Raw genomic sequence first — 17,065 nt, forward strand, 5'->3', positions numbered from 1 at the left:
TTACGATAATGTCAAGTTTAATCTGGCAAATATACAAGTTGGATTTCTGGAGCATGTTTTGCCTGGGTGCTGCACAGTAAACGGAGGGTTCTTGAAATGATCGATGGGTAGGGTTAAGAACGGGCCCGGGCCCTGGCCAGGTGGGTGGGAATGAGGCAGGGAAGGGCAGAGGGGAGGCCTCAGTCAGAAGGGACTGGCTGGGGACGAGCCATGACCCTCAGGGACCCAGGGACCTGGGCTCCCAAATGACAGCCCCTCTGAGTGAGCACCCAGGCACCAGACAGGCTGGTTGTCGCGAACTTGTCAGCAGCTGCCCCAGGCACAACCGCCCCTACTGTGCAATCTACGGGACAAACGGAAGCCCTTCTTACCCCACTCCCAGGCACCCCAACCAGGGTTCTGAATTCTAAAAACAGCAAACACATTCGAATGGTTACATATGAAATGCCGTCCTGCATCTTTCTGTCTCAAAGATAGCAGCTGCCCCCTCCCCCCAGCCCCCCACCCACCATCCCCCCAAACGATTTCTGTGCCAAGATGAAGAGGAGGCCCCAGGCCGTGGGGGGCTCCTCGTCGTGAGGGGCTGCTGCGGCGGCGCCAGGGCACAGGGTGGGCGGGACGCGGCAGCGGTGCTGGCAGCACGGCCCAGGTCCCTGGTCTCTCCTGCCACGGCCGTGCTACTTATTCAGGGAGAGCGACTGCATCCGTTTTCCTGACAAAGTCGCATCGTCTTTCGCTGAGGAGTGAGAAGGGAAGGGTGGGGGTCAGAACAAAACCACCCTCCACACACCAACGCCACACCCCCCCGAATCACGGATCTGTAGGTCTGAAAGGCTTCAGTGAACATTTTGTGCGACTGGCTCAGCTGGCAGAGGAGGGGATCCAAGGAGAGGGCCCAGCCTGATGTCCTCCCAGGGACAGGATTTCTGCTGGAGCCACCGGACCCAGGTGTTCAGACCTCACCGCGTCTGGGTGGCTGCCCCCTGCACAAAGGCCCACCAACACAGAAGCTACTGGGCACATGGAAACTCTTACCCCCCTCCCTGCTAGAACCCTGTAATTCCAACCTCTCCCCATGGATTCGCAAGTCTCAAATCAGCAACAACGTTCAAATAGTTTCACACGAGTCCTCTCCTGCTTGGGACTGTGAAGCAAGAGCTGCTAGTGGGGAGGGGGGATAATCGGGTATCTCCAGAGTGGTGACAATGCCCTGGGCAACTGATCTCCCATTTTTAGGCCTCGGTTTCCTTGTGATTTGGGAGGAGGCAAGACAGCAGGATCTCTAAGAGCACTACTGGCCTCACAGGTGGAGACGCGGCCAGGAGACACAAGGTCACGAGTCAAACGCTCCCATAAACTAGACCAACTCCCCACAGCCAACCTGGCCCAGAGGGACCCCCGCCACCTTTGGCCACACTCGAGGGAGGGCGTGGGGGAAGAGGGATGCCTGGGCCAGATTTCTTTTGGGTCTGCACTGTTAAATCCAGCCTAACCCCGCCCCAGCCTCCCCAGCCTCTCGGATGGCCAGCAGCGACCCCAGGCGGATCTGCGGCCACACAGGCCACCGGAGGCCTCAGCGGGCCTTCTGGTCTGGAAGGTCTGCACTAGGTGCGCCTCCGAGGCCTCCCTTAGGTGCCCTGGACAGCGCTCTGCTGAGAGTCACAGCCCTATCTGACCGTGCTGTGGCTGGACCCTCCCGGCACCCTGTGAGGCGGTGGGCGGGAATGCCCACCTTCCCAGCAGGGAGGAAGGCAGCTGTGTGCACACGCGTGTGCGCGCGCGCACACACAGACACACACACACACGTGCATGGCGTGGGCCTCCACTGAACAATCTGACCCCATCCATTCCACAACAAGGACACTGAAGTGGATGGTTGCGGGTGGCCACCACGGCCCAGCCAGTGGCTCAGGACCCACCTTTCCTCTCTTCTTCTTTCTTCCTAGCAGCCTCCTCCCGCTGTTTCCGGATGATCGCCAGCCGGGCAAGGTCAGCCTTGGCTTGCTCTGTCTTCCCAGCTAAATGCATTTTCATGTAACGCTCTTTCGCTTTCTGCTTCTCGATTTCTTCTCTGTTTGGATAAAATGGTGTCACAGAGGACATCTCCCCCACCATGATCAGCTGAGCTGGACGTGGGAGCCAGAATAAAGGCCTGGGGCCCAAGTGGAAGAGGGCACCCCGGCTGAAGGAGGGGCCTTGGCTCCCCATACCCCCTCCCTGATGGACATGCACCAGACAGACAGGCCTGGACTTGTGCATGGGTAGGCTTAAGGGGCTGGAAGTTCAAGTGGTGCACTCGGCTTCCCCAGGCAGAAAACATGAGACGGGCATGGGCTCAGCACCTGTGACCTATGGAAAGCCGTAAGGCGGAGCGGACAATGTATGGGGGGAGGGGGAGCTGACGAGGGTCTGGTGTCCGTGGTAAGAAAGGGGGATCAAAACCTAGTGAACTGTATGTCCGGAGAAGATGACCAGGAGGAGGAAGGCACTGGAAACCACATTCTCTAAGGAGTGGACCAAGAGGCCAGATGGGAACCAGGCACGCCCACCCTCGGGTCGACATGGCAGGACACACACTGAGTCAGAGCAGCTAGATGTGCACGAGGCTGCCTCCATGGGGTGAGCCCCATTAGGGGTGTAGGAAGGAGAGACTGCGCAGGACAAAGGTGTCGGTCACCAACTCACTAGGCAGAGAGGGGTGAGAGTCACTCGGTTCCCTCTGAGGACCTTCTTCCCATGCCTGAGATTCTGAACTGGAGTGGGTGCCCTTCGAGGTGTGAGAGTGGAGGGTCCCACTTGCACCAGGTTCCTGGAAGAGCCAAGTTCTGGAGGAGGGTCAGGGAAGCCCTGCCTGGCAGGAGCTTGGGGGAGGAACTTGGCCTCCCGGAGGCCTTCACTGTGCACAGGCTGAGGGTAGGAGAAACAGGCATGGGGCCTGGCTGGAGGGGAGGGAGAGAAACCCAGCCACCAGAAGTCGGATGAGCAGATGTGTCACCCAGGAGACTCTGGACAAGACACTTGCTACAGAGACGAGGAGGGAACACCTGTCAGCCCAGCAGGTCCTATCCTGGGAGGGAGATGCAGAGTCAGGAGCCTCAACACTGAGCCCCAGAGCACCAAACCCGGGGGGACCAGAAAGGCATCTGGAATGATGAGCAAGGCTGCCCGAAGGCTCTGTAGAGCCCCCTCAGTGAAGGCTAAGTGCCAGGCAGCCTTCCAGCCTTTATAGCTTTCATCTCGGCAACCCCAAAGGGCAGGGGTAGCAGAGGATCCCCCTTTTACTGGTGAGAACAGTGAGGTCCAGAAAGAGCAGTGACTTGTCCAAGGGTGCACAGCGGCTGCGGCAGAACCTGGGCGGGCACTAGAGCCCTTCTGCTCTAGGAAGGCTGGCAGCAGCCCAGGCTGCTGGGTTTCTGGGGACTCGGTCCTGAGAAGGAAGCTACTGGAGCGGTAGCTTCTACACCCCAAGCTCGTGGGCCTTGCCCTTGGGGATTTCAGACATACCCCTCAGCCAGCAGGGGTCAGCACAGGAAGGTGGATTTAAACCGAGCAGTCCAGTCAAGAGGGAACCCCGGACTGCTTTCCCTGGTGGCCTTCAACCTCCCACAAGGCCTCTGACATCACCTGGTGGTCCTCAAAATTCAGGGCACTACCTGTCGAAGACTAGCCGTGTGCCAGGCACGTTAGCGCGTGACTGGATCCTCACACTACACATGAGGAAGCTATCTTCCTCACTACAGCTCCAGCTCCACCTTCACCTGGGACTCCAGGAGGGCTGGGGCAGCCGCAGGGCTGAGTGGGACCTCCCTGCACTACTTGCCGTGCTGATGGCCCAGGCCCCAAGGCCCCTCCCAAGCCCCAGGGCTATGACATCACAGATGGGCGCAGGCCAGCAGCAGGCAGATCAGGCTGGATGAAGAAGTCTCCCTGGAGTGGGGTGCTCTGGGGGGTAACCCTCCATGTCCCCGGGCATTACTTCAATCGCAACGCTCAGGTCTGCATCTGCTGTTCCATTTCCCCTGCTATGTTTCTACTGGTGAAAAAAAATCTTTTTTTCTTTTTTCTCCTTTTTGGAGAAGCTACTACAGAGCCTTTGAGGAATGAGATGAAACAGAAATAAACACTGTAGCTGGAGCCCTACCCAGCCACCCAGGAATCCAGGTGGAGGAGCCGGGCGCCTCATCCCGGCAGGTCAGCCCCCGGCCCATGTGCCCAGAAACGAGGCCCAGCAGCAGAGGTTACCGTTCTCTCCTTGAAAGCTCCTTGGGCCCGTCCAGGTCCAGCTGTGTGACCTTTTTGGTTGTCTGTGCCACCCGGTTGGGGTTCTCGATGTCGATGAGCCCTTCCACGCCTTTGCGCTTTTGCTAAGAGAGGACAAGAAGCTGGCCGTTGGACAAGTTTGGGTCTGCAGAGCCCCTGAAGGCCACTCCCCCCATCTCCCAACAGCCCATCTGGACTGGGACAAACTCCTGCTCCACCCCCAGGCCAACAGGTTGCTCAGCCCAAGCCTCACAGTGGGGAGAGCATTGAGGAGTATCTTCATCAGCCTGGGAGGGGCAAGGAGAGTGAGTTCATGTGACAAGGGCCCAACCTATGCTGAGTCCCAGCAACCAGGGGTTATGATCCCAGTTTCAGAGGTGACAGAATGGAGGTACAGGGTAAAATAACTTGCCCAGGGCCAACGGGAAGTAGACAGTAGACGAGATGTGAACCCAAGCCTAATTCACTTGCTCTCAGCACAGGGCACTACTCCCTCACTTCAAGCTCAGGCTCCAAACAGTTTTCCACTGAATCTCGTACCCAATTGCAATGAGCAATGCTGGAGCCCCAGAGGAGGGTGGGCCAAGGATGTGTGTTCTCAGGACCAATTCCAAATCCTAGCCATCTCAGCTGACGGGAGGGAAATGTGACTTGAGAATGACCCATCACATCACACCGTCTATGGGTTTGGGAAGCTGGCCCAAGAACCTGGAGCCCGCACCTCCCCTGGGGAAGTTCGGAAAGGAAGGAGAGCACAGGTTCTCGATTAGCAGGTTTGGTCCAAGTTTCAGGCTCTGTTAATCCTAGCTTCTCACTTTAAGCAACCAGGGCAATTGCTTCCAAATGCCAGTCAGTCTTACCACCATACAGCGCTCCAGACGCCTACACCTCCACTGCAAGACCTGACATCGCAAACTTCACACGTCTAAACAGAACTCGAGATGCACCCCCTCACCCAGCCCACTCCTCCCACAATCCTAAGCATGGCTTTCCCTCAGCCCCTCGGCCTATCCTCAGCAAGTCCCAATGAGTCTCTCCCTAAAATATGGCCTGAATCTGCCCACTATTCACCTCTGCCCTTGCCATCACCCTCAGGCAAGCCATAATTTCTTTGTCTGGACACCTGCTGCCATCTCCAGGCTTCCACCCTCAACACCCTACAACTCATTCTGCAGAGAAGCTAGAACAATCTTTTAAAAGCAAATCTGGTCATCATCTCTCTCTCCACCAAGGCTCCACCAGCTGCCCACTACTCACTATCGTGAAACCCAACTCCCTTCAGGACAGGTGGCTGCCCTCACGACCCTCTCCTCATTCACCCCTGACCACCCGACTCCTGACTGTCAAGCCACAGCCCGGCCAGTTCTTCTCTGAACGTGCCCAGGTCATCCCCACTCCAGGGCCTTTGCACTTGCTAACCTGACTGTCTTGACTGCTCTGCATGCTGGTTTCCACAAGGCTGGTCCACCTTGTCTTTCTGAGCTTGGTTTAAAGTCATTTTCTCACCACACACCACTCCAAGTACCCTTCATCACAGTCCGTCTGCTTTGTAATACTTCTCACCAGCTGCAATTACAGTGTTCGGCTACTTCTGTACTGTCTACGGCCCCCCGGTAGGATGTAAACCCTCAAGAGCAAGGACTCCATTTGCATCTGCCACCAGGGCTGATAATCAACAGGCGCTCAATGAGTGTTTGTTGCATGAACGAGTCTAAGTCCCAGGCCCCACCAGCCTCAGTACCTGGTAATCATCTTCCTCATCCTCACTCTCTTCTGAGTCTAGAGATTTCTTCTCTTTTTTGGGGTCACCTGTAGCCCCATCTCCACCTTCTTCTCCTTGCTCCTCTTCTTCCTGTTTCAGAAATGGACAACCTGCAGAATCAAAAATGCAAAACAAGCCCCCAAGACTGTGACCCCCACCCCACCACCCCAGGCTGTGGACCTTGAGAGAGTAAGCTTCTGGGAGGCTGCGACTAAGTATGACAAGGGTCCTACTCTGTGATCCTGGCCCCCAGTGGGGAACCTGACTCAGAGGCAGCCTGTCCACTTCGCTCCACAACCTGGAAGCCATTCCTACGGTCTAGCAAGCCCCTCATACAGCCATAAATGGCCTTGCTCCCCTTCCCAGACCAAGTAGCTGGGACAGCCTGGGTGAGAAGCTCATCTCCCAGGATCAGAAAGACTCAGCCATGTGGCCGGACCATAGTCCTCCTCAGCTCCGCTCCTGCTCCCCCACCTGCCACACGCAGCTGCCACTTGGTACTCGCTTTCCTGGGCAAGTCCTCCTCTGCTCTCCACTCCCACAGTCAGTGGAAGGCCAGCCACTCCAACTTGCTGACACAGATGCCCTGCTGTGCCAGCTTCCCAACAAAAAAGCCCGGCATGCCACTACCCTCCACCTTTCTTGCCTCGCCACCAAAAAACTCCCTTACAAAACCATACATCCTTCCTTCCTCAGCACTTGCCCGCACACTCTTCAAGGTCCTGCTGCCAGCTCCGGCACCAGGCCCTCCCCCCATCTCCCTTCTCGCGGCTCCCAGGGGCTTCACAGCTGTGCCACTCATCGGGCCTGACTGTGCTCCCTTCAGCCCTCAAGCAGACGAAGATCTAATGGTGTGGTGGAGGACGTGGATACCGACAACGATGGAAACACATTCTGTTTCCTGACAGGGAGCTAGAAAAGTACCACGGGAACAGAGTAGAGGGATCCACTAGGCTCAGACGGGACAGGGAAGTGTGGTAGCATCAGCGAGTGTCCCAGAGGAGGCGACGCTGAGCAAGGTCTGGAGGAGTAAAAAGTGCTTTGCCTGTTGGGGTGTGGGAAGGCAGGGCCTAACATCATGTTGAGTCTGACAAGCAGTCCTGCATTGCTGAAGAAGACAGGTGGGGGGTGCCGGGTGTCTGAGATGTGGAGGGACGGGGCCTGGCAGAGGGAGAGCCCCCAGAAGGCAGAAAGACAGGACCAAGATCAGAGACCCAGTAAGGCAACTCTTGCCGTGTGAACAAAGTTCTAAGTGACCCAGTCAGAGGGTGGCTCCCCTCTTGACTGTCATTAGTTGTTCTGGGATTACGACCTGCTGCCCGCTGCCTGGCCCCCCGACCTCAGGTGCTGGCTTCTTCCTGAGAATGCGTGGTCCTGGCCGGGCCTCTCTGAGTGCCAAAGAGGCAGGGCGCTACCCCGGGCCACTGGCGTAGCCTAGACAGGCACGTACTCACCCTGGCTTTCTGCTTTTCAGCCTGGAGCTGTGCGTCGATCTCCTCGGGGCTCGTGTACTGCCGTGCCCGGCCTTTGTGGCCTCCCTTTCTCCCTGCACAAGGATTGGCAGTTGAGGAAGGCCGGTGGGAAGCAGCTGCTTTGACTCCGAGCCCCAGGCAGCTGTCCCGCTCGAGGCGCTCTCATCAGAGGCTGCAGAGACCTCACCCACCCCTCACCAAGCTCCGCCCAATTCCATACTTCCCCACCGTCACGGGTTCAAAAGGACACAAGAAGCACCACGTGACCACCCAACGCACCACCAACCTGTGTGCTGGATGCAGGCTCCCAGGAATAAGACCCGAGAGCAGGATATGGGGGAGGGTACACCGCATGGAGTGACTGACCAAATCTCCCTTGGAATCCAAACATAGTGGACTCAGATGCAATCACAAGAATGCGTGACATGCCCCTGATGTCACTACAGAGCTTTCTACTTGCAATGCTCTGTCACAGTCGTGGCCTCTTTTAACCCTCAGAACAAACCTATGGTGCAGGAGTCACTGCTGATCCCGTTTTATAGACAAGGAGACTTAAGACCAAGGCAGACGGGTGAAGAGCACAAATGTTGCAGTCCAACCTCTGTGTTCAAATCTCAGCTCGCTGCTCACCAGCTCTGTGACTTTGGGCAGGTACTCAACCTCTCAGAGTCTGTTTCTTCATCTCTGTCCCTACCTCAGAGGGTTGTCACAAAGATGGATTTGTCAACACGTGCAAAGCTGTTGGAACAGTACCTGGCACTGAATAAGCTCTGCAAAAATGTTTGCTATGACTGTTACTTTTCTCTCTAATACAGCATTCGCTGGGGGAAAAGAAAGAAAACCAGTGGCCACATCGGTATCTTACTACAGATGTCAGGGAATATAATAAAATATTTCACGTTCACCTAAGTGGTATGACAGAAAGAGAAAACTTCAAACCTAGAGGAGAAAGCGTTCTTATGCTTGGAGTAAGAAATATGGCTTGCAAACAGCGTTAAAGTTGAAAACAGACCTGATTACCCTCCAAGAATTAAAACGTGACTAATAATTACAGTTCATCTAAGAGTATCAGTTTTATAGTCTGACCCTCTTGAGCCAGGACACCAGACTGACTCCTGCTAAAGCCATCAGCCAGATTTATAGCAGAGTGGTACCCCTTCTGCTGGTCCCAGAGGACGGTGGGGTGGCTGTGGCCTCGACCCATCCCCACCTCCCCTGGAAGCGGCAGCCCAGCAGGTTTCCAAAGTCCCTCATTGTGAGCAGAGATCTGTAATTAGACAGCCAGAGCTGGTCCAGACTCCAGAGACAGCAACAGATACTGCGCCCCCCCGCCCCCCGATTTCCTAGACAGCAGCTGCAGAGCGATAATTGCACTGCTACAGACCACACCACCCATTTTTAATGACTACCTGGGTTCCCAAGGGTGTCTCAGTCTATACTCATGAAAGTCCTATTGTGAGAGATCAAGCTTGCCATTAAAAAAGCCAACACCCTTTCTTGCGCTCTTAATATTCCAGACAATAGTAACTCAAAATTGGCTACTATAAGCTCTCATCCTGCACACTTGGCTATGGGATACCGACCTTATCTTGGTCTACAGCGACTTTTATCAGAAGCTCTTCATGCCTTTAAAAATGCTTCACAGTTACATAATGGAAACAAGAGTTGGTCCTTTGCTTTTAGGGAATTTTACACTTTTTTTTTAACATCTTCATGTTTTCTTTTGCTTTTCATGCAAATTAAAACAAGTAAGAAATGTAAACCTTGTCTATCCACAAAGCTTTTCACCAGCCAAAAGGCCAAGTCACTTAACCAAGAATTCATATTTAGGATTTTCTAATTGTCACCTCCAACCATGGCTCTAAGTAGCTATTAAGGAGGACTCTACAGCCAGAATTCTGGAGCAGGAAGGGCTCATTTAGCACCCTCCTTTTGCAGAACAGGAGACTGAGGAACACAGAGGAGACATGGCTCTTTCTACTACAGAATAAATCAGTAAGGGCTAGGTTTAAATGGAGCCAGCTCTGTAAACGTGGAACTAGAGAGTCAGGAAGTCATTTCGGTTTGAAAAAGCTCCAAGCAGATTTTCCTGTGGGCTGATGTATTGCAACCAACATGACACATGAGCCATCAATATTACACGAACATCTGTGCCAGGAGCTAGCCAGGCACTTCGAGTGCTCATTCATTTCACGACCCTTATCTCCAGCTCTCCAAGCTAAGACTTACTAGCAGGTCTTAGCAGGAAAACAGGCTAGGAAAGGTAACTAACTTGTTCAAGGGAACAAGGTTAGTGACACAGCTGCGCTTCATACTGGCTCAGGGCAAAGACAATGGAGGACGATCTACACCGTACTGGAAAGCCATGGATCCTTTACCTTCTCGGCCAACGCATTGGCAAAGTCTTACAAACAATAGTTAATGATTCCTGGGCACTTAACGACCGCCCGGCACCGGCTTGCGCACTCCCACTCCACGTGGGTTACCTAGTTCAAGCCTCGATCAGCACTATGAGCTGGGTACAATCAGAACCCCCATTTGCAAATGAGAAAACTGAAACACATGGAAGTTAAGCGCCGAGCTCAAAGGCACACATCGAGCCGCCGCCGGAGAAGGCAGCCCGAAGCCAGGTCTGCCAGGCTCGCGAGCACCCAGTTCGGTCTCACTGGGCAAGCCCGGCTCGCCCACAGCCCGAGAGGGTCCACGTTGTACGCGCGAGTCAGGCGGGCCCACTACGGGCGCGGGGCGCGGTGACTCAGTCCCCGGCGAGCCTGGAAGTGGGAGCGGTCTCCAGACCCCCCCAGGCAGGAGAAGCGCGCCCTAGATCCCGCCTTCCGCGCCGCCGAGGACCCTGAGCCTCCGAGTCCCCTGAGACCCCCGAGGGAGTGGCTCAAGGCCACTCCGATGCTGCCTCCCATCCGGACAATTGGGCGTCGAGGCCCAGGCCTGGCCCTCCGCCGGCGCGGACGTCCTCCCTCTGCGCCGCTCTCCGAGAACCCGCAGGCTGAGGGGACAGCGGGAGCCGGACTCGGGCGGCCCCTTGAGGCCCGCGGGCCACGCGCGCCCGCCCCTCACCTCCTTTAGGCATCGCGGCTCCGGCAGCTGCGGCGGCGGCGCCTCGAACTGACACCGGAACCGGAAATACCTCGGCCTCGACTTCTTCCGCCCGGTTCAGTCCCCTCCGCGCGCCTCCGCCACCGTCGCCGTGAGGACCGGGGACCTCAGGGAGGCCACGGCACGAAGCCGGAGTGTCCCGCGCGCCGCCTGAGTCCAGGCTCGCCCGCGCGCTGCCGGGCGACAGCGCCCCCGGTCTCCCCGCCCGGGGAGATGTGTGAGCCTGCCGGCCACCCCCCGGGACGTGAGAGCTAAAGGCAAGAGCCGCTCTGGAATTCTATGCAGGCAGATATACAGACACCTAAGATGACGCAATCTCCGCGCGGAGCGGGGCGGGGCTCCGCGAGGACCTTATCCGGAAGAGATCGCCTGGGAAGCGGAAGTTGAGGAATGAGAAGCGGCGGCCGATGGCGGCGGAGGCTTGGGTGAGTGTTTTTTCCTGCTCTCGAGTACTTCGGTAACGGAAGGGGCCAGGGATCGGAGGTCTGCACTGGCCTGGAGGGCGTTCTGAGCGGCCGGACTGGGACAGGTTCGCGCCTCTGGGCCGGGAGGTCGGAGTGAGTTCCCGACAGGAGGCGGCACTTCGCCCGTGGAGATTGGGGGATTCTCCTGCTTCTAGACTTCCCCTGTCCCCCCAGGCGCTGTTTTCTTTGCCGAGAACGTTTTCTGGCTAAATGTTGTTTATTCTTGTAAGCCCCGTTTCTGATGTCGTTCTCTTTATGAACTTTCTGTCCAATCCTGACTGTAACGTCTTCCCTCCCTTCCTCCGAATGCCATTCCACTCGCCGTCTCTCTTTTACCGCCCGACGCCTCCTTCTTCTTGACCTAGTTACCTCCTGCCTGTCACCTCCCCTGGGAGGCTTCCTCTGCCTCTCAGACGGGGCCAGGGCCCTCGAATTTCCCTAGGTCGTGGCAAAATGGTCATTCCGTGTCTTTGTCCTACCAGCCTGTGCGCGCTGGGGCAGAGACCAGATTCCATCCATCTCTAGCTTCAGCTCAGGGGAGACCGGTGCAAAGACCACTGATTTGGAAGTGAGGAGCCCCGAGTCAGAGATAGACTCTGCCAGTTCCCAGCTACGCGACCCTGACTTTCTTTCTTGGAGTTTGATTCCTCATCTGTAAGGTTATTACGGAGCATTCATGAAAGGAGGCTGTCTGTGTCTGTCGGGGAAGAGGGGGTACTTTATAAACCGTCAGGCACCTTATGGAAGGGAGGGACTGAATGAATTTGGGAGAGATGAGTGTGCTGTGCATAAAAATAAGAAACAGTCTGAGTTCTGTTTGCTGGCTAGGAAATGCTGTGTGGTTTGAAGAATGCTTTGCTGTTTAGATTTGGACTGGCCTGATGTATGGGCTTTACGTGACTTGGCTTCATGTAGCATATTTGTTGGGTTTAAAAGAGACCTTGGCGATCTGGCTAATCCTCTGCCGTCATTTTTCAGATGAGACTGAGGACCAGAGAGGGAAAGTGACTTCCTCAAAGTCACAGAGTAATTGGGAGAGCTGGACAAGAACCTAAGCCTGTAACTGAAGAGACCAGAGATCTTTCTCTTACACTCTTGGGAAGCAGATCGCAAGGTATTTTGGTTTTACAGTCATCTTTTTCCCTTTTAAACACTTATCCTCGCGGCTCCCCCAATTATAGACCTCCTCACACTGTATTGTAACTGCCTTTTCCCTGTCTATCTCCTTGCTGGAATGTCACCTTATCAGGGACAGAGGTGGTGTCTTATTCTTTATTCTGTGTTCTCAATATCCAGTACCAGGCTCATTCTTCACGTTAGTTAATGATAACGGCAAATGTATGTTAGCACACATTAAACGCCAGGCCTGTTACATGTAGTTACGATTAGGTCCTCACAATGATCCTGTAAGGTAGGCTCTATTATCCTCATTTTATAGATGAGAAAACAGACATAGGGAGGTGAACGTACACCAAAACTTTGGCTGGTGAGGGCCTTTGGCCATCTGAGGTCCAGATACTAATTCATTGAATCTTTCCCCCCAGCTCTTTGCAGACTTTTTTGTGAGGAAAAAAATGCCCAAAGTCAAAAGAAGCCGGAAAGCTCCCCCAGATGGTTGGGAGTTGATCGAGCCAACTCTAGATGAATTAGATCAAAAGATGAGAGAAGGTGAGTGGGGGAGCTCCTGTCTGGGTGGGCTGTGCCCAAGGCTCAGAGCTCAGGTGCCTCCAGGAGCCAGGCAGAAATGCAAGGATAAATGGGAAGAGACAGGTGGCAGCGCTGTGGCCTCCTGGGACGGACATGTTTTATTTGCTGATTAACTCAGAGGAATATTATAAATGCCAGAAAATAAGATAACACTAATGACAAAGTCCTCACAAATGTTTTTTGGCCAGCTTAAATATAAAAGTGTTAGGGAATACAGATCAAACAGTGTACCTAAAATTATGTACCATTTTGGTTAGATGTACATTCAAAATCATACAAAATATATTTACTTGGAAAATCCTGTACTTTTTCGTTTTGGTATTTTCTGAAATATTTTTATTCACATAGTTGTTGTAGCTTTCTGACACTGTTTTCATCATCATTGAGTTTTTGCATCATCCTCCAGTTTTCCAGAATGCACCATCCTCACTTCCCTCTAAATGTTACATGATTCTGCCCTTTGTGGATCGGTGTCATATGCTGTCTTTGGAAGTTTTATCTGAAGCCACAAGCATCTGTTGGCCTTATATGATCACAGTGCAACAACTTACTGAATTGCTTTTTAAAGTGATTTTTTTTTAAGCTTTTTTGTAACTAATCCAACCCTTGTTATTATGAGGTCAAACCTCTAGCAATAATTACTAATCAGCATTAAATTACTTTGCCTCCTTTTTCCAAAACTGATTGTGTCAGATAACCTCTATTAAATACCCAGAACTTGCCGTAATCAAGGTCATTTTGGGCTGAAAGATTTCTTCCCCAAACAGATCTTTATGCAAAAGAAAAGAACTTGGAGAGTGCTGCAATAGAAGAGATATTGTGAGTCCTTGAAAATAAATCTACTTCCTGTTTTAAGGGATGACTTTTTGGGGAGAGTATTGATGTATGTGATATTCTTTACCTCCAAAAGAAGTATTCTTTCTCCCATTTTTATTTAACCATTTCACCCTTCAGCATTTCTTTGCTTTCCCATTTTTGATAAATACGTGGGTTTAAGACTTGCTATCCCATTACTCTTGCTGCCACTATAAAGGAAGCAGCCCGAGTGGGTGCAGGTGGTGCCAGACTTGGCTTCAGCTCTGGACAGGGAGCTGTCCAGAGAGCTGTGGACAGGGGCAAAAGCTGCTCGTCACCTGGAGCCCATTTTACCATGTACGATGCAGGCTCAGCATTGCCAAATCTGCTGATTTTCCCCCCCCAAGAGAAGCCAGAAATTCAGCTGTTTTATGTGAACTCTTCTAAATAAAAATTCAAACTTAAAAAAAACATATTTGTGGGAGCTGCCAAACAAAGCCTGCCTTTAGGCTGGCTGGGGCTGCCAGCTTCCAGATTGTTGCCTGCAGCACAAATTTTGCCTGTGGGATCTGTGGCCATGCTCCAAGGCCACGGAGGACCCTCGTGTGGCCTTCACACAAGGAAGCCCAAAGCCAGTGGCGTTACGAGGCCTGTCCTCCTGATCTGAGGGCTATTTACAGGACAGCTCACACTAACTGAAGTTATCTTAGGAAGGAACATTCTCGTTTTCTCCTTTAGTTTGTCCCCAGTATTTCCTAGCTGAATACAACTACCCAGCTTTCAAGTGTTGGTAGAGCCACTGGTGCCTTATAAGGCCCCAAACAAAAAGAGCCTGAAGATAGGGACTGAGAGGCCGAGATAAGGGAAATTATGTGTGGCAGGGGGTTTTATGGGTGACTGAGAAATAAAGGCACTATCTCTGTCGACTGTAACCAGGACTTATAAATAACTTTACTTTTATAACAACTGAAAATCAAGCATAATGAACACTTGCATAATGAACACTTAATTAGACTTTTTAAGAATAGCACTTTAAAAGAGTTGTTGCCCAAGTGCTGACATGATGGGCAGTTTGGCAATAGCAAAGAGGCTAAAAACCAAAGTCTCATGTATGCCGTGATGCCCGCTACTTCTGGCCTCTTTTCATAGCCTCATAATGGCAGGACTCTACATTGCCCATCAGAAGCTGCCTTCCACCTTGTGTGTGAACCTGTATAAAAGGATACCAAAGAATGCTGACATGATTTTGTGAAAATGGGTCAAAAAGAGATTTAAAAAATGCTGGTGATGCTATGATTAAAAGATTGAGAAATGACTCAAAAGCACAAGGAGAGACCTTCCACTTCCAGGACAGCAGCATAAGGAGCTCCCTCAGTGGTCTTCTCCAGTCACATGGTTTCCCACACTCTCCACCCAGGTGACCAAATGTCTTCTCCAGCCCAGACTCAACACTGAGACTCTATACCAGCTGCCTCTTGCATGGCCCCATTTGGATATCTAGAACCATCTCAAAATTAACATGTGCAGAACTGAATCCTCACTCAGCCGCCCCACAGCTCTTGCCTTCTTAGGCCGCAAACCATGGAGTTGTCCTTGACTCCCCTCGGTCCTTGATTCTTCCTATCCAAGCATCCGAGACATCCAGATTCCTAAAAAGGGTGGCAGAACAGGGAAAATTGTTACAGATAAGGAAGACTTGAGACAGATCAACCACATACAACGTCTGGATGTTGTTTGGAGCTTAATTCCAACACACCCGTTGTCAACAGGTATTTTTGAGGCAATCAGTGAAAATTAAACATGGACCGAGTGGGGCCGGCCTGTGGTGCAGCAGTTAAGTTCACATGCTCTGCTTTGGTGGCCTGGGGTTCACCGGTTCCGATCTTGGGTGCAGACCTACGCACCACTTATCAAGCCATGCTGTGGCAGGCGTCCCACATATAAAATAGACGAAGATGGGCATGGATGTTAGCTCAGGGCTAATCTTACTCAAAAAAAAACATGGACTGAGTGTGGGATACTAATAAGGAATAGTGGTTGATTTTGTTGGGCGGGATATTGGCATTATGGATAGTTTTTTCGAGTCTTTAATATGTTTTAGATACAGACATATTTATGAATGTGATGCTTGATGTTTGAGATTCAGTTTAAAAACACTCCAGTGCCCTCCACCCTCAAAAGTGGAGGGAACCACATAAAATAAAAATAGGTGAATGAATGTTAGTAATTGTTGAAGCTGGGTGGTAAGTACTTGGGAATTCAGTATACTGTTTTTTCCTGTGTATTTGAAATTATCCATAGTGAAATCTTAGAAAATTCATGAATCTAAAATCTGACTCCTTTTATGCCATCTGCCCCCACCTGCTGGTCCAAGCCCCCCCACCTCTCCCCTGGATTACTGCAGTAGCCTCCTGCTTCCCCTCTCCCTCCAGCCTTCTCCACAGGGCAGCCAGGGTGGGGGTTTTGAGTCAGATCGTATCACTGTCTGCTCGGGAACCTCCAGTGACTCCCCTCCCCATCAGAGTAAAACCAGAGTTGCTCCTTCCAGGTCCGACACATACTCACCCTGGCTCCCTCAAGCTGCTTGCCCCCATGAGCTAACATCTGTTGGCAATCTTTTTTTTTTCCTTCTTCATCTCCCCAAAGCCTCCCAGTACATAATTGTATATATTCTAGTTGTGAGTGCCTCTGCTTGTGGCATGTGGGACGCTGCCTCAGCATGGCTTGATGAGCGGTGTCATGTCTGTGCCCAGGATCCAAACCACGAAACGCTGGGCCCTGAAGTGGAGCGCGCGAACTGAACCACTCGGTCACGGGGCCGCCCCTACGGTATTGTTAACTATAGTCCCCATGCTGTACGTTACATCCACAGGACTAATAACTGGAAGTTTGTACCTTTTGACTCCCTTCACCCACCCTCCATTCCTACCCCACCTGCCTCGTTTCTTAAGGTCTCTGATTAGATGTACCTTTGTGCCTTCTTTGATCACCTGTATAAGATAGCAGCCGCTCCCCTGCCTTTCCCCACTCACCGTGCCCTTCCATGTTTTTTTTTCCTGTGGCTCTTACCACTTACCACCAGGTGCTGATCTGCTTTCCTCCTGGAACGCAGCTCTGGGCCTCCTCTGTCTTGCCCGCTGCTGTATTTTGGGCACCCAGAGCTGGGCCTCGCCCCTAGCAGGCATGCAATGTTCGCTTGCTGAGTCCTCAACACCTGCATTTTGCTGGGATCACAGAACCGTTTGTGGAGCTGAATTACAAATCCTAGGTAATAGAATGGCCTCCAAGTCAGAGAAAGGGAGGTCTGGTTTTCTTGACCACTCCTTGCCTTTGTCCTCTGCTCTGAAAACTGAGAGGAGGTGGTAGACAAAGATCAACTCATAGCTGCTTAAGGGAAAGAGAGTTTCCTTGTGGCCGGTGTGAGCTGCTCGCTGACCCCACACGTCTTGACAGAGCAGTTATTCTTGCAGGCCCACTGTGCTGAGAACTTG

The 17,065-nt window shown here is 52.7% G+C and overlaps 3 protein-coding genes across 9 annotated transcripts in view; 1 reads left to right on the plus strand and 2 right to left on the minus strand.

The window, feature by feature from the left end:
- Positions 1-10,702, minus strand: PDAP1 (PDGFA associated protein 1). Its single transcript, XM_001494730.5, has 6 exons — positions 10,570-10,702; positions 7,477-7,568; positions 6,002-6,112; positions 4,243-4,364; positions 1,920-2,071; positions 1-736 (listed from the first exon to the last, which is right to left on the minus strand). Exons 1-6 carry the CDS (start codon positions 10,580-10,582, stop codon positions 678-680), a joined length of 549 nt encoding a protein of 182 aa, XP_001494780.1. The 5' UTR covers positions 10,583-10,702; the 3' UTR covers positions 1-677.
- Positions 10,668-17,065, plus strand: part of BUD31 (BUD31 homolog) — a 9,380-nt gene continuing 2,982 nt past the window's right edge. For 2 of the 5 annotated variants that reach the window (XM_070231435.1, XM_070231432.1), the window contains exons 1-3: positions 10,878-11,033; positions 12,051-12,186; positions 12,617-12,740. In XM_070231435.1, coding sequence (XP_070087536.1) covers positions 12,647-12,740 — 94 coding nt within the window. In that variant the 5' untranslated portion in view covers positions 10,878-11,033; positions 12,051-12,186; positions 12,617-12,646. Of the gene's footprint in view, positions 11,034-11,554; positions 11,732-12,050; positions 12,187-12,616; positions 12,741-17,065 lie in introns of all 5 variants that reach the window. The other 3 variants (XM_070231434.1, XM_070231433.1, XM_001494750.7) reach the window with 3 other exon arrangements.
- The window catches only part of PTCD1 (pentatricopeptide repeat domain 1), a 20,223-nt gene continuing 17,659 nt past the window's right edge, over positions 14,502-17,065 (minus strand). For all 3 annotated transcript variants that reach the window (XM_070231426.1, XM_014729798.3, XM_070231427.1), the window contains exons 9-10: positions 15,138-15,223; positions 14,502-14,784 (exon numbers count right to left, since the gene is read on the minus strand). In XM_070231426.1, the coding sequence (XP_070087527.1) occupies positions 14,754-14,784; positions 15,138-15,223 (117 nt within the window). In that variant the 3' untranslated portion in view covers positions 14,502-14,753. The remainder of the gene's footprint in view (positions 14,785-15,137; positions 15,224-17,065) is intronic.

This window comes from Equus caballus, chromosome 13, assembly GCF_041296265.1.
Source record: "Equus caballus isolate H_3958 breed thoroughbred chromosome 13, TB-T2T, whole genome shotgun sequence".
NCBI lineage: Eukaryota > Metazoa > Chordata > Mammalia > Perissodactyla > Equidae > Equus > Equus caballus.